General features: G+C 42.6%; 1 protein-coding gene across 3 annotated transcripts in view; it reads left to right on the forward strand.

The window, feature by feature from the left end:
- SLIT3 (slit guidance ligand 3) overlaps positions 1–16,512 on the forward strand; it is a 481,586-nt gene that overhangs the window by 420,997 nt on the left and 44,077 nt on the right. For all 3 annotated transcript variants that reach the window (XM_063413913.1, XM_063413912.1, XM_063413914.1), the window contains 2 exons: positions 7,598–7,695; positions 13,749–13,888. In XM_063413913.1, the coding sequence (XP_063269983.1) occupies positions 7,598–7,695; positions 13,749–13,888 (238 nt within the window). The remainder of the gene's footprint in view (positions 1–7,597; positions 7,696–13,748; positions 13,889–16,512) is intronic.

Genomic DNA, 16,512 nt, shown 5'->3' on the forward strand with positions numbered 1-16,512 from the left:
TCCTGTCATTGATTAAAAGCCCAGAAGACCATTGAAAACCAAAGTGCTTATGTAAGGAGAGGTTTAGAAGGGCAATCAGGATTTGCACGGTAATTAATACAATCACAAAATAAACCTCAAATGTCCACAGAGATTTAAATTCTGTACTCACAGGAGAAGAACCAGAGTTTTTAAAAAATAATATGATGAATCCTTGCACTTTGACTTTGACAGGCATATTCTTGATTACTAGCTGGAGAGGTAATGGAAGGTGTATTATACCCTGGAGGGTCATAAATCTTTCTGATTTAAATGAAATGAGGCTTAAGAGAGCAGAGTTTGCCTAATTTGCTATAAATTGACAATTGTGATTTATTAACAAGGACAAGGAAGTCACTAAGAAGTGCTGCTGCCATGGCCAATTATTGTTTAATCAGATGCCAGGCATAGGAGATAATCATACAGTGTTGAAGGTGGTGGGTTTTAAATATTGTCTGTATTTTTTACTTCTGATAGTAACACTGAGAAAGTTTGCAGAGGGAGCTAAAACAGCTGAGTGATGGGAGGGGCAGCACAAGAACAATATCAGGGTCTCTTCCTTTCATAACCTGCCCTCTGTGCCATTTAACAAACAGTATTTCTCATGTTTATGAGCAGCAGGCAACTCTGTTGTAGTATGGATGTGTCAGTGTCAGTACAGCTGTATAAACAGAGATGCTGAACTGAAAAAATAATTCAGATTGTGCTAGGTAAAATCAGATTTATATTAAAAAACTTATATTCCAAAATAGAGGTGGATGAAATAAATTGATTTTTCATGTTCAATTAATTGGCTTTTAAACAGCAGTCCTCAGAAGGCACATTTTTATTACCCCATTGGGATGGGTGACTGAAGAGAAAGAATTAATTCATTCCCAGTGTGAGTGGGGATTTGTCCCCGAGGTGTGGGTGTCTGTAGCAAGGTCTGTGTTCAGAAGGAGGAGTCACAAGATTTTTGTGAACAACAGATGATCAAAATCTCTCAGCTTCCACCTGGCAATCTGAAAGCCAAAAATTCAGCAAAGTCTGATCCAAAATTGCTGTGATATTATCCATGCCTTGCCAAATAATTTGTATATATGCCTGAGCAGATGGATCTAACATACGCCCTGCCAGCTCTTCTAGTGGTTTGACCTTGCCAATGAGCATCAGAGACATCTTTTCCAGATTGAGGCTTAGCCTTGTGTCCGTGGCCAGAAAGAGCACAAACAAGGGAAACAGAATTACCTGGGTGTGCTGAAGAGCTTCACACTCCGTGTGTGGATAGCAGGGTGTCAGCTGTCTGCTGTATCAGGAAAATCATCTCACTATCAGGAAATCAGGTTTAAATGGCCTCACTGGTAAAATAACACTCCTTCCCAATGCTGTACTGCTTAGCCCCTCCTTTAAAAGAATTGAGGTTAATTTTATATTTTATATTTGAAGTTAGTTCCATTCTTCACGCAGTTTACAACATCTCTGATTATTTGGTAGCATTCCCTTCCCAAAGCTGTGTGTGCAGGGATCCATCAAGTCCCTCATGCTGCAGTTAGATGCCCTGCTAGCTTCCATAACTGCTGTAAGGCTTGCAGTACACGTAAAACTTCTTTTTATGATCCCATCATAGCAAATACTGGGTTTCTCTGCCTTGAAAGGCTCTGAAATACACAACCATGAATAGAATTTGAGAGAGTTTTTCCTACCAAACTTGTAACTTAGCGTGTTGGCTGTGAGGCTGAATTTATGGTATTGTGTTTCCTTGGTCAATTATACAAAATTCTTCTTGTTTCTTCTTTGTATTTATGGCTGCTAAGTGTGTTTATTACAGGGAAAACTGCTGAATGCCTCATTCTTTTTTCCCACTTAATTTTCTAGTGGAATTGAAGTTTATGTGATAAAACTTTCTTCATGAGAAATCTCATTCCCTTCCTGCCCTGGAAAATTTCAATTTACCCTCCAATTTTGACTATTTTTGGCAGAGGGATAAAAGTTTCAAGTGGTGAAAGAAGTCACTGGTAAAAAATGCTATTAGGTAAAAATTAGCATCAGTTTATACCTTACTGGAGAGCTGCATGGCATAGCTTCAGGAAAGCCTTTGATCAAAGTTCTCACTTTACTAAGCATGAAAGAAGTAAAACTCAAAGGAAAAAGCTGCATTCAAAAGTTCAAACTGAATTCTCTGTGTGCTGAGTGTCTGTGTCTTCTATTGCTTCTGGATTTTTCCCCCTCTCCTTTCCTCTTGTCCCATCCCATCTCATTTCTTCCATGTGAAGTATCAGGAAATCACTGTTACACACCACATTTAGCCCTTCCCTGTGCTCTTGGACCTTGCAGGTCTGAGGTCAAGGGCAGGTCCCACTGGCACATCCAGGTGCAGCAACACTCAAGTGTGTGCATCAACCTAGATCAGAATAATTGAGAAAACTGATAAAATCCTCGCCACGCTCTGTGGGAGCAGAGCACAGCTCAGCAAAGTGGCTGCAAGTGTCCATTTATTCTTCATTTCCCAGGATTAGGAGGTGGAAATGTTAAAGCTGGCAGATACTTGTAGGTTGGAATAACGTTCCTGGACATACTCATGGAACACAGTGTTCTTCTCAGTTATCTTTCTGTGAGATTTCCCTCCAGTCTGTCATGAAGTGGAAGATTTACTAAGCCTTTTCCTTTAATGTAATGGTTTCTTATTAACTTCTGACCAGGAAACCCATAAGACAAGTGTTTTAATGTTTGGGAGACTGAGAGTTGGACATGGATGCATTACTCCCACAATTAGGAATGTAAAGGACAGAGTGTGCAATACAGCGTCTTTGTAGATGTAATTTTGTCTGTTTTCCCTAAAAGCTTTAGCTGTATTTAGACCTTGATAATTAAGTTGTTTATGAAAATTTCCCAGTTCTTAATTTAAAGTCTCTATCAACTATATTTGTCTTCATTTAGTATTTTTACTAAACACATGAGCACTGCCATCTGTTCTCCACATATACCATCCAGCGAAAATTTATTATGAACACATTGTATGTTGTTAACAAGTCGAATAAACTTTGGTATTTCTGTTGCAGAGCTCATTTTTCCAGCATGCTGTGAAACACTGTAGTCACTGAACAGGGCTGTAATTAGCTGGAAAGAGGTCTCCCTGTTCACAAACCAGTGAGGCTGGGTGGATTCCTGCCTGTCTGCAGGTGTCTCCCTCGCTGCCTGGCTCGTGTTTCTCCTGCAGTGATGGTTTTATACACCAGGAGGTTTCCACCTTCTGCCTGTGGTGAGCTCTGTGCTGCCACCCCTTATCTGTGCCCACTGCTGACAGAAACAGGGGAAGGATCACAGTGGGGTGGACAGAGTTCAAACCTCTGCCACGTGAGTGTGAATGAAACTCTTGGTCTACAAAGACAATACTGATTCTTGAAAATTAATTGAAAAAAATTACTGCAGTGGTTGAAACGGTGTCGAGGCAAATGAGTCCTTTTTTTACTGTATTATCCCATGTTCTTCCTGCTGAGGGTTCTTATTAGTTTTTGCTACTTGTTATTGGGTGTTTTATTGATCGTGATATAATGTTCCCAGTATCGGATCCTTGTAAAAGCTGGAATTTGGCACAGCAGTGCTGAGGAACAGCTTGTAGATACAGTAATGCCCAGTATGGGTAATTTCAAACAAAGAAGTGACTCTTTCTGTGTATGGTGAGTAGTTCTGTTCTCATTCACTGAAATACAGAGCTGGAGAAGCCCAGATGAAGTCTGGACCAGCTGAGGTACTTCAGCTTTAAAAGGACAGCTGGACTCTGAACATATATGTCTTCTAATAAGTTGCAGAAATTTCCTGTTTCAATGCCTAAACCTTTCCACTCCTACAGAAAATGAGAGAAACCATATAAAAGTGTTTTGGATCTGATGCCTTCCTATCAGACCAGACAAAAATTTACTGTATCCTAAAAAAGCTCTAGAAGTAAAATATTGCACACAGGGGGACCTTCATCCTCTTTCTGTGAATTGCTGAGACAGTCCTATATTCTTGCCTGTCCTTGAAACAAGACTGCACCTCTATTTCTGCTTCAGACTTCATTAAAAGGCTCTTTAGTCTTGAAGCAAATAGACAATATTCTCTTTTGTAACAATAGTTATTTCCAGGCAATGTGACTCAAGGAGTATTTCCCAACTCACAGATAAATTAATTTTAGTGATGCTTGACAGCAATTCCATTTTTCCAGTAAGAAGTCTTACTGTAAATTGAGACTAGAGAATTGCATTATTCATTTGAAGGATGTTTCTAGAATGTCTTTAGGCTCTTCTGGGTAGTGACAGTCTCATACAGAAATAAAATGGCCTTGCTTTGCTGTAGATTTATTAGTACCACTATTTTCTGCAGCTTCTCTCCTTTCAGAGTTCTTTGGTTTTTCAAAGTTTTCCTTGTTAGAGAAGTTGTACTTGTTTTGTGGGCTTGCAATGTACTATTGATAAAGTCAGCTCCAAGATAATCCTCAGAGAAGGATAAAGTGTTGTTTGCCCATTTATTACAATGAGTAAACTGAGTCAGAGAGACTCTTAATTTTCTTAAAGCCACACAGCAACTTAGTGTTGCAATTTTCTGGTTCATCAGCACATTCTAATGGGTTTCCATGCTGCCTGAGGCTCAAGGAGCCAATAATTCAGCCATGTTCAGTACAGAAATGAGAGCAGAATTTGTCATGCAAAACTTCATGTACTACTGCAAGAGACTGAAAGGGTCTTGCTCGCATATTAACATTTGTCTTTATTAAATTTTTACAAGAACATTCAAATTAATCTGAGTAATTATAGTGGAAGTGATGGGACTGTTTTACACAGTGTTCAACTGTGACAAAAAACCTTCAGAAAAACAGATGCTTTGCTGTTTGCTCAGCTTGGCTGCCAAGGATTTAGTATTTAGTGATACTAAAGGGGTGAAGAGTTTTATGAAATAGAAGTAGCTGATGTTAGTGAAGTATCTATATAGTAATCAATTCTCCAGGGACACAGGAAGATTATAAAAACCAACACCTTCCAGCTTCACTACAGTAAGGTGAAAACCCCCCAGGGTTCAGGGCACAGATGGACCAGAGCTGGGCAGTGCTGGGGCAGGGTGGGAGCGGATCAGTGTCACCGTTCCATGGCTCGCATCCGCAAAGCGCCAGGGCCACATGGTGCCAAAATAAAACCTGCAGGAGCCTCCCTCGGCCCCGTCCCAATTCTTGCCTGAGCCATGTGGGAGCTGGGGATTTCAAATGGAGAAGGACAGGCTGCTTGGCACACGGAGCAGGGATGGAGCAGAACGCCTCTGTGCCAGGCCTCGGGTGAGGGCCGTGCGTGCTGCCGGCACCGCTGCGCTGGGATGAGCTCACAGCCAGGCACGGGGGGCCAGGGCTCTCTGCTGTCCTTTGGAAGTGTTTCTCTTCTGACACAGCCAGGGAGGAGTCTGTCCCTCTTTCCTTGTGTTTGCAGAAATTTCAAAATGCAAAGCTGCATCTCCTCACTCTGGGGAATGCTGGAGAGAGAGCCTCAAGAAATACAGCTTTGTTAGCAAAGCTGCTCTGTGGTGTTGGGTGAAATTGTAATACAAAAAATATAATATAGATATATATACGTATTGCTTGGGGCCAACAGTATGAGGCTCAATAAGGTCAAGTGCTGGGGCCTTCCCTTGGGTCACAACAACCCCCTGCAGCTCCCAGCTGAGGGCTGAAGGCTGCTGGGCAGGAAAGGACCAGAACGTGCTGGTCTCCAAAGACTGACCATGACCCCATGTGCCCAGGTGGGGAAGAAGGCCAGTGGCATGTGGCTTGAAGCAGAAATAGGGTGGCCAGCAGAGCCAGGGCAGGGATTGTCCCCCTGTACTCAGCACTGGTGAGGCCACACCTCGAGTGCTGTGTCCAGTTCTGGCCACCATCAGTGCAAGACATTGAGGGGCTGGAGCGTGTCCAGAGAAGGGAATGGAGTGGAGAAGGGTCTGGACAGTCACAAGGAGTGGCTGAGGGATCTGGGGGACCCAGTCTGGAGAAAAGGAGGCTCAGGGGGGACCTTGTCTCTACCACTCCCTGACAGGAGTGCAGCCAGGTGTGGGTCAGGCTCTGCTCCCAGGCAGCTGGCAATGGAACAAGAGGAAATGGCTGTGCCAGGGAAGGTCCAGGTTGGATTATCAGGAAAAACTCCTTCACTGAAATGGTTGTTAGGCATTGGAATGAGCTGCCTAGGAAGGGGATGGAGTGATGATCTCTGAAGGTGCTCAAGAAACAACTGGGTGTGGCACTCAGTGCTCTGTCTGGTTGTCACAGTAGTAATCAGTCAGAAGTTGGACTCAATCCTGTAGGTCTTTTCCAGCCCAGTGACTCTATGATAATCAGTGTGCCTCACTTCTTCACGAGTTCTCTGGCCTTCACATGATGGCCACATGTCCTGCCTGCTGCAAATTACTGAAGATTTCAGAGAGGTTTGGAGGCCTGACCCATAGAACACGTGAGAACGAGCCAAGCACCAGGATTGAACAGACCAGATCAAATGAACCCTGTACTAGAGTTCACACTCATAGCCTGATTTGTGTTTTTTATGCCTTTGTTAGGCTTAATTGAGGCTGCACTGATTTCAACACAAGCACTCAAGAGACAAATTAAGACTTAAAAACCAGCTACCTGAATTACTGTATCTCCCAAGATATTTTCCTCCTCTTGACTGCAGTAATCTCCCAGCTTCCCAGTAGATGAGCTGGCAGAGGTCCACTGCTAGCAGGATCTTCAGCAGGAGCAGCAAAATGATCTCTTGAACTTCTTGTGATTGCTCAGATCCTTTGAGTATTGAGGCTTTTAGGTGACTTTACTCCACCCTAACTGTGTTGGTAACTGAAAAGCAAAACCAAACTCTTCAATGTATTTGCCAGTTTTACAAATAGCTTGTTGTAATCAGCAGAATATAATGAGCAGAGAAATATGTTTATGCCTTGAAGGGCCAATAAAAAGTCAGTAGCAGTGGAGGTTGCTCGAGCTGGTGAGGTTTAGTTGGAACTGAGGCATGTTCTAGGGCAATCCTAAAGAATGGAACAGAGTCAATGATGAAGTCTTGGTGTGTTCTGTGCAGAAATTCAAACTCAGCTCCCACCACACAAAGGGCCTGTCCCTCCTGGGTTCTGATTCTGGTAATGGGCAGCGTGTGCTGCTGCAGGGTTTAACTGAGGGCCTGGCAAATGCAGTTGGTGAGTGCTGACTCCACATGGGCTTGTGCTCTCTGTGTGTGGCCTTCTGCTTACCTTGGGTCCTGAGTTGTTCTTTTCATTGTAACTCACATTAAAGTGTGTTAGAGTGATGGTGAAAACAGCTGTTCCCTTAAAACACTCCAGTGAAAGAGTTCATCAGAGTCTTGAACCTGAGGTGATACTGAGATACCCACCAGTCCCATTGGATAAAGCAGTTGCCCTGCCAGATTCTCACTGAAGTCATGAATAAATCTGATCATCAATAAAGAACACGAGGTGATGTGATGGGTCTGAAGACCACAGACCTCTTGTAAGTGGTGCCACAAGTAGAGTGAAGGAACAGGAGACACTGATTCAAATGGCATGAGTCTTACTAACATGGTTTCTTTTGAATTTTCCCAAATAGGGTCGAGACTGCAGTGTGCCCATTAATTCCTGCATTCAAAATCCATGTCAGAATGGAGGGACCTGCCACCTCACAGAGGGAAATAAAGATGGATTCAGGTAGTAGCACAGAGTTTGTTTAAAATGAGATGATAAAATTTAATGTGTTTCTGCTTTGCATTAATGAACTGTAATGGCTATTTTACTGAAATGGCTGCATGTGGCATTTCTATTTGCTCTACAAAACTACTGCTTTGGTTTCCTTGCTATAACATATTGTTTCCTGTGAAACAGGCCTCCTTGTTTCCTCATAATGGAATATACATTTAAGAGCTTTTGAGTGGTCTCTATGATCTGCATTGTGTTATCTGTATCCTAAATTTCCTTGGGGCATTTCAGTCTCACATCTAAGCTGTTTTTGTATTTGTAAAGTGAGCATCTGTTGCTTGACAGCCAGACCCAAAATGTTTTCATACTGAAGAATCTTGCAGACAAACAGGCTTTAAAGAAACAATTAAAAAGCATGAGGAGATTACCACATCTTAAGCATTGCACCTGCAAGAGAATAACCTTTGCATTTTGATATTGTGGATTTCAGTTTGCACATATAACAAAGATGTAGCATAGGTGGGGTACTCGGAGAGAAGTCCAGAAATGTTAATGAGATAGCTGGGAGATCTGCACTGCTGCAGGCACTGCTTCACAGCTAAGAAAATACAGGTTTGAGGCTTTGGTCACTCGTCATTCAAGTTGACAGAAAGTTTCGTTTTAAAAAAAGCTGCCAGATTTTTCATAGATTTGCTCCTCCATGTTTATGCTGTTTCTTGCAAAAGAAGAAGCAGCAAACAGAAGAAATGCCCCAGCTCTTCTCTCTGTGCCTGCCCACCCTGAAGAGTTGCCTGCTTCCAGAAGCAGATGCAGCACATCACAGGACACAGGGCACTGGTGATACCACAGTGGAAAAGCACAGGCTGATGGGGATGAGGAGACACTGTCAGGCTCAGTAATGAACAGCAGTGTGGAGAGCAGGAGACAAGGCCACATCTCCATGAGGGGCAGCTCAGGGCTCAGCTGGAGCACCTGTGAGAGCCCCTGGGCACAGCACAGGAGTCTCCTGAGTCCAGATGTGTCTGCAGGGGGGTGGTGACAGAGGAGGGGGACACTCAGCAGGTCACAGCATGTCCAAGTGGTCATGCTGCTTGACAGACTCTACACATTCTGGTGAAACAGCTTTGATTTTATCTACCTCCTTTTGATTCAGATTTTAGCAGGCCCAGCAATTTTTGGAGTAAAATTTCAGGTTCACCTCCTACTTGAGAGAATTAATGATCTGGATATCTTCAGTTCTCTTTCCGTTCTGGTCACTCATGTACATTGCTTTTTCCAGCTTGTGCCAATGTAAAATCACATCGTATTAGAATATCTGGAGTTTGTCACTCAGACCCATTTTTCAGAAATATAGCTGATACTAAAAATGCAGTAGTAAAACATTTTATAATATCCATAATACTGGAATGAGAGCCTTCAACATATATTTTGGATTGAGTTTTTCTTTAGCATTTTTGTTTTGTTCTGTTGTTGTACATAAAGAGTTTGGAATGACCTGAATTGAGAGCTACTTCTGAATTTCTCTCATGAATTGAACGAATTTTACAATGTCAGTGGCTTTGCTTCAGTTCCAAATGAGCATTGTTTTTGAGCTCCTTTATAAAACTGCAGGGGTGGTTTTGTTGCTGAACAACATACGAGGCTTTTTAGGGAAGGATTCTACTTTTATAGTTATTTATATAGTTTCAGTTGGTCTATTAAAAGACACATAAAACCATATCTCATCAAAATCCTGCTGCATAAAATTGAATGTTCAGCATATGCATTGCTCCATTTTCTCCTTGTTTTTAATTCAGGCAATCCATAACCTCTGTGGCTCTGCAGGACTGTGGAGCTTTAGCGTGGCCTAGGGAAATGTGGTGTGGAGATGGAACAGTCAGTGACAAGGAAGACACAGAAAGATTTTGAGATTGAATTTGGTTGGTTGGGTTGGGGTTTTTTGGTGGGAAATCTCTGCAGTGGATGGCAGCAGTCAGAGTTATGTGCACATAAATTGTGTTCACCAGGATGGGAAAACGCTGCCCTACATTATGTGCTGTGAGGAAGCGGATGTCAGAAACATTTTCATGAGAGGCCTCCTTGGATTTTTTTGTTGTGTGGCCTGTAAAAGAAATTATATCTTCTGTATATTCTCTTCCCTGGGGAAATATATTCATACACAAGCCCTGCTGCCAAACTTGTCAAATCTTTACTCTTGTAAAAAGGAAACTTAAGCCAAAGTTCTCTCCCTATGAAATGCCAAGCTGTTTAACTCTCAAGTTTTTGTGGCCTTAGACAAGAAAATTACCATTTGAAATAATGCTAAGATGGTGTGATGTTCACCCCAAAGACAGGAAACTCTTGGTTTTGACTGAGATTCCAGCCCCACGCCCCCGCTGTGCCTGGTGCCCACGAGGGCTGTGAGCAGCAGGGGCTGAGGCGCTCAGGTTTGCTGGAACAGCAGATCCTGGTGGGACAGCCAAGGGCAGAGGTTCAGCTGGAGTTACTCCGTGCTCTTTTACCCTTGCACTTTTTCAATCCTGAGCAATTTTCATATTCTCTTCCTTCAAGCAGGGGCAGCCTCTGTGTTGAAGAATAGATAAGTGACACGGTTTGGCGCAGAGGAGGGGAAAAGTGAAGCTCTTCCTCCCTTTGAATTGCTTGTTCTAATCTAATCCAACCCTGACAAAAGGTTGCCTAAAAAGTCACTTATTAAGGCTGATAAAAGAGATGGCCAGTGAGACATGTCCTGGTGGTTCAGCCTGCCTGGAAGGGAGGCTTTGGCAGGAGCAGAGCTGTCAGCTCTGCTGCGTTTACCCACAGGCAGCGGCTGATCCCCGATAACCTGCGGTGCTGGGAGACAAAGGCTCTGGGTTATTTTAACTTTTCTCCATATAAAACCTCCTCCATTTCCCAGATCGCTTTTTTTAGCATTTTCCACACACTGTAAGTGCCCTCATAAATGTAAAATCCTGGAACTGATTAACTGCCGAGTGTTAATTCTGCCTAGTTCAGAAAAACATTGCACTTCCAGACTTACAGGCTACTCCTTTGGGATCTAGGCATAAAAGGCATCTTTACCATGAAATTGTAATATTCCTGAAAGAATTAACTACATCTGCTTAAAAGCTAATTTCTTTTTTTTTTTTTTTGGCAACTTAATACACTGTATGGATTTCTATTTTAATAAACAGATGCTAAATTTCTTCATTAGAGTTCATTAAAAAATCTAATACAGTAAACTTTAAAGATCATCAGCTTAAAAACAAAAACTTGTAACATGCTTTGGGTCCAAAAGTTTGCCCCAAAATGTTGCCCTTTGTGTTCCCTTGAACCTTCATGAGGATAATGGGATGTTATGTAATTCTTTATAGGAAAGCACAACAGCAATCCCTAAACAAGAATAGGGAATTTGGACCTGTATTAGAACCCAGCAGCTTAGGAAGCAGTTGTTTCCTGCAGGGCTCCATTGTTTCCAGCATCCACATGAAATGCTGTCTCACACTGCTTCACTACTGAGTCACTGCAAAGTTGTCATCGTTGTCTCTGGAATTCATTTTCTCCCTCGGTCAGCTGGAACCCAAGTTTGATGACCTTGCAGTCACTCAGCAGACTTCATTTTTCTTCTAAGCTCTTTCTGGGACAATACATACAAACAGTCCCAAACTGCAATTCTTTCAACATGTAGTTCAATCCAGGTCCCAAGTTGTATGTTTTATCTTTTAATTTCAAGCCTCATATCTGGTACATTTGAATGCAAATCAAAATAAAGAATCGTATGTAAGCAATAATGTAAAGACTCCCTATACTACATAAGGACCAGTAGCCAAATGTCATCAATTATTCTGACATTTCCCTGAGTATGGAATGTGTCCTAATACTGAGCAATTTATGTTAACAATCCCAAATGAATTGTTACTAATGGTAACTCCACTGTGAACCATTACTGTGATAGTGTTTAATAATGTCATTTTTAATTGCACACATCCAAGCTGTCCCAATTGTTTTGTGGAAGGAAAATGGTGTTGTGTTCACACGAAAGAATCACCAGCACAAAGCCACTCTTGTTGCTTTTCTTTAAATGGGGAGAAACAATTCTGTTCCCAAACTGAGAACTTGTCTTCCAAGTTGCAGCCTGGAGCATATTTTTATGACCGAGTTATAAACCCCTGAAAATGGGGTTTTGTAATCAGAAAGCAAGACATGATGAATGTATCACTGTATTTAATGAGATGTCTTTAACCCCTCCCTGACACTTGCATTGCCACAAAATGGTGTGCCTGCTCTTCTTCCCTCTCTGCCTCCTGTGATCCTCTGGCTCTGGGTCAGCAAGAGGACATGTTTATTAGCAATAATGAGCTGGAAACAGGAAAAGAAAATATTCCTTATTGATTTATTGTGTCCTAATTGGATTTATTGGAGCAGTTTGGTTTTGGTTATTCATGGCAAAGGTTTTCTAACCCTCATGACTGTGGATGGTCCCTGCAGAATGAAGATGACTCTGAATGTGATCAGTGTCCCTCTTCTATACCCGTCTGAAAGATCTTACTGTTGTGGTGGCTCAAGACACATTCCCTTCCCGTTTTTTCTCTTCTTCATTACTCCTTTCTGAGACTGCACATCAGGAGGAATCTAACCTAACCCTCATGATCCAGCCTGGGACTACTGAGGGTGCATGCAGAGCTTTGTGCCATCCCTCTGCACCCCACCCAGCTCTGCTCAGGCTGTGAGGAAGGAAAAGTCCTGCAGCTTTCTTCACACATTCTGAAGAGCTCCTTTTTCTCCAGGGCTGTGCCCATCTCCAGCACCTGAATAAAGCAGGGTAACCACCTCAGGTCCACTTTGTCCATCAGAGCTGAAAACAGAACCCTGCAGCTATGTCTGCCGTGGGAGTTCTCCTGGTTTCCAAAAGCACTGGATGGCAATTAGTGTGACTGCTGTAGTGCTTTCTGGTTTTCATCCTCATCAATCAGTAGTGCTTTTTATTTGTTCAGTTCTTTTTCTGCCACCAGAGCCTGCATAAAAAGGAAATGAGCAGAGGAGTGAATGTGTAGTTTGGACTGGGACTCCAAACAGCCCTGTCTGTGACTACTGAACAGCAGTGCTGGCACTTCAGAACTGACATTTCAAATATCATTGCTGGCTTCTCAGAAGCCCCTGATATTACTGGAGCACTTAACTCCTGGGGTTTGACTCTCTTTTAGGAAACCCTGGCCTCCAACTCTTCATCACTTACAGATAGTTTAAAATACAAAAGTTCTGTTTGTAACTGTAGCTTCTAGATCTAGAAAGGAAATGGAGATTGAAAAAAAATCAAGCCATTCTTCAGCCATTTAGCTTGCTACCCTCCCTCTAGGGACCATACATCACACTCCTGAGAGATAAAATGTCTAGTGCAATTATTCTTCACTAGTGTCCACATCCTCCCAGAGCCATTACTGGCTCTGCCATGGTCTGTGTTTTAGTTGAATTGTCTGGGCATCATCAGCTCTTCTCCAAATAGATGTTGGGGGAGCTGCAGACGTACTGAAATCTTACAGCACTTGTAAAAGCAATCATTCCCAAACATTTCTTGTTTGGACAAGTGACAAAGTAGTAATGAGAAGAAAATGCTCATGTCTGTAAACTCAACTCAAGCTGCTGTTCTTTGAAGAGACCGAGGTATCCAAGAGCTGCCAAGCTGTCCTGTGATTGTGCAGTCCTCAGCAGGCAGATGTCCACATTCTCACAAAAACATTAACAGGGAAGCCAAGGATTTGAATATTGTGATGGATGTTTGTTCTCCTGCCCTGGAGTTGCTTACATCAGCTAAGGGCCAGAGTTATCAATAAAGCAAGCAAAGGCAGCATGGCAGAGGCTGCTCCTGAGGATGATTTTTGTCTCATGTAAATAATTACATGACCCCAGGAACCATCAGACTGCATCCCTCAGCAGACACTTGGGGTTAAATTGCTCTATGCCTCACAGCAGCAGTGAATTTGGCTCCAATTGACTTTTATATGTTTTAATTTCAGTTTTATACCACAAACCTCCTGTCCCTTTAGATCCATGCTAACTTTTTTTTTTTTTTTTTAATTTCTCCAAAGCTGCTCTTGTCTCCTTGGATATGAGGGGGAGAGGTGTGAAATAAACGCAGATGACTGTGAAGATAATGACTGTGAGAATAACTCTACGTGTGTGGATGGGATCAACAACTATGTGTGTCTCTGCCCTCCTAATTACACAGGTAAGAAAGGGTTACAACGAGAGAACAGGAATCCATGTGAAGTGCCTGAAGGAAAGGGTCCAAATTCATGTTTATTAATAGATGAGCATAAATTGAAAATTGGGTTCCCTTTTAAACAATCTGAATCTCTTCCTGGAAAAATGTTAATTCTACTAATATTGCAATATATGTGCTCACAAACATGGCCACTTTTCTGAGTCAAAAAATCTCATTGTAAAGTACATTTAAAAAAGCAGTATTTAAGGGATCAGAGAGGTCTCTGCTTCAGCCTGCACATTCTCAGTACTGAGCTCAGCCTGATGTACACATGTCCTGAATCTTGGCAAACCTTGGCTTGGGGGGCCATGGCTTTCCCTGAGATCTCAGAGGCTGCCCGTGTTAAACAGAGTGAGCCTGATGTGCTGCTGAATTCCTGAGCTCCATCTCACAGGTGGGTGAGCAGAGGCTGTGCAAGAGGCTGCAGGCTCAGCTGGTGCCTTCAGAGTGACCCAGGTCAGGGAGCAGGGCCAGCTGCTCCTGGGGTCACAGGGGTTGGTGACAGAGTTAGAAATGGGATGAGTGTCTCCAGTACTGTCCTGCATTACAGATAAATTCCTTCCTAAACCTTCTGTGGGAGCAAAGACTCTCCAAAGGGGAATCTAAGAATGGTTTTCCTCGAGCCATTCTGGAGCATTCCGTGGACTCACTCACACATTAGCTCAGCATGGAGGGTAAGGAAACACCTGCAGGAGTTCCTGCTCCAGCCTTTGAAATTTGGGTTATTACCTCTTGAGCATGGAGAAGCAATGAAGGGCTTCTTGTATGCTGGAATATATTACATGTCAAGGGATTTAATGAGGATCAAGCTTGAGTGACTGAGTAAGGCAGAAGGAAAGCTTCTAGAATTTCCAAACTCTTAAAATACTTTTGTGGCTGATACAAAGGAGGCCCATGTAAATCTTCAGCTGAGAAAAGCCTTACGACTCAAATGTACATTTATTGGGTCTCTAAAATGATATTTCTGCCAAAACCTAAAAAAATTCAGCTAAGCAGAGTAAAGAGTTTTGCTTGTAGGATGTTGAGCCCGTTGTGCTTACTTGTGCACTATTTATGTCAGCTACTCTTGGGTGGTTTCTGACAGAACTCAATGCAAGGAGGCAGTCTTTATGTTTACAACAGGAAATGGATTTGACCAGCCAAGAAAAGACATATCCAGTAAGGAACTGAACCCAGCATATATGCAAATGCACTTTCCACAGGATTATTGCAGATTTTTTTTTTTTTTTCCAGACAGTAAAGGTAGGAAATAACTAGATTGAGATTTCTTCTCAAATGGCCATCTGGATAATGGCCAGGGAACTCATGTGATACTTTAGGGTCAGTTTTGAAATATTTTTATTCAACTTCCAGTGGGTTTTGTTGTGTTGATTCTTGGCTTTGGGGTTTTTTTACCTGAGTGTTGTCTGGGCTGTGCCTACACTGATTAGCAGGAATTTGTCAAACACCAGACCTCACTGTTGCCATGTGGGTAATACACAACCACACAATAAGCATGTGCTGTCATAGTGCAGGCAATGAGCTTGGTTGAAAAAGTGAAATAAAAATTAAAAAAAAAATTTTTTTTTGAAGAAAAGAAGGAAATACTTCCAGAAAATGTAATATGAATCATAGGTAGAAAAGGTAACAAAAATAGGGGTGTTGCCTAAATTGGAATCCAAAGGGTTACAATAGTTTGTATTGCTTAAAATAGGAAGAGTTCAGTGAACTGTGATACCAGGATTGCCTAAACCTGCTTTACCTCCACTTTGGAGGGGCATATTTCATCAAATCTGATCAGTCACCTCAAGGACTGACTGCAGTGCAGCTGGCTGGGCTGAAATGTCCCTCAGAGCCATCCCTGGCCTCGGAGCAGGACAGGGAGCAGCATGAAATGGCTGGAAGAATTGAAGCCTTCAGCCAAACCAAAGTACACACAAACCAAGCAAACCTGAGAAATGATTTCAAGGGTCCTTTTGAGTTGACTCCAAACACAAGAAATGGGGCATCCTGTGAAGTTGCTCAATTGGGTGAACAAAAGTGAAGGAAATGCCATGGAAGCACAGAGGGAAGTCATGAAAGCACACCCTGAAGTGGTCTGTGTGTCTGACCTGGAAAGAGAAGGATCTGCTGACCAAAGAGTTTGACTGCAGTCTCCTGTGACATCCAGGGCATCTCTATGTATATTCTCTTCAGGTGAACCTTTCTGTACTGAAGGGCTATCCTGACACTGCTGTGTCTGTATCTGTTAAACACACACACAAAAAAAAAGTAGGTGCAGATGAGTTCAGTATTGCCTAGTGTATGAAGGCCAAGAGTTCAGAGAGAAAGCAGTTCACTGCAGGGGTCAGGAATGCTTATTCTGTGCTCAGAACTGTGTTGAGGTACCTGCCTCTCTCTGGTGCTGACTGTGCTAAATGTTGTGTTATCAAACTGTGTGTGCTGCAGCGTTGCCAAGTGTATGGATTTGATCTACATGTGGATGAGCAGAGAATGGCAGGGGTGTACAGTCCAGGGAAGCAGTTTTCCTGTGAAGTAGTCTGGAGGACAATGAGCTCTCAGTGCCTGAAAGGGCACAAACATCCATAGCCAGGCTGTATCTAGCAGGA

Source organism: Prinia subflava, chromosome 16, assembly GCF_021018805.1.
Source record: "Prinia subflava isolate CZ2003 ecotype Zambia chromosome 16, Cam_Psub_1.2, whole genome shotgun sequence".
In the NCBI taxonomy this organism is placed as follows: domain Eukaryota; kingdom Metazoa; phylum Chordata; class Aves; order Passeriformes; family Cisticolidae; genus Prinia; species Prinia subflava.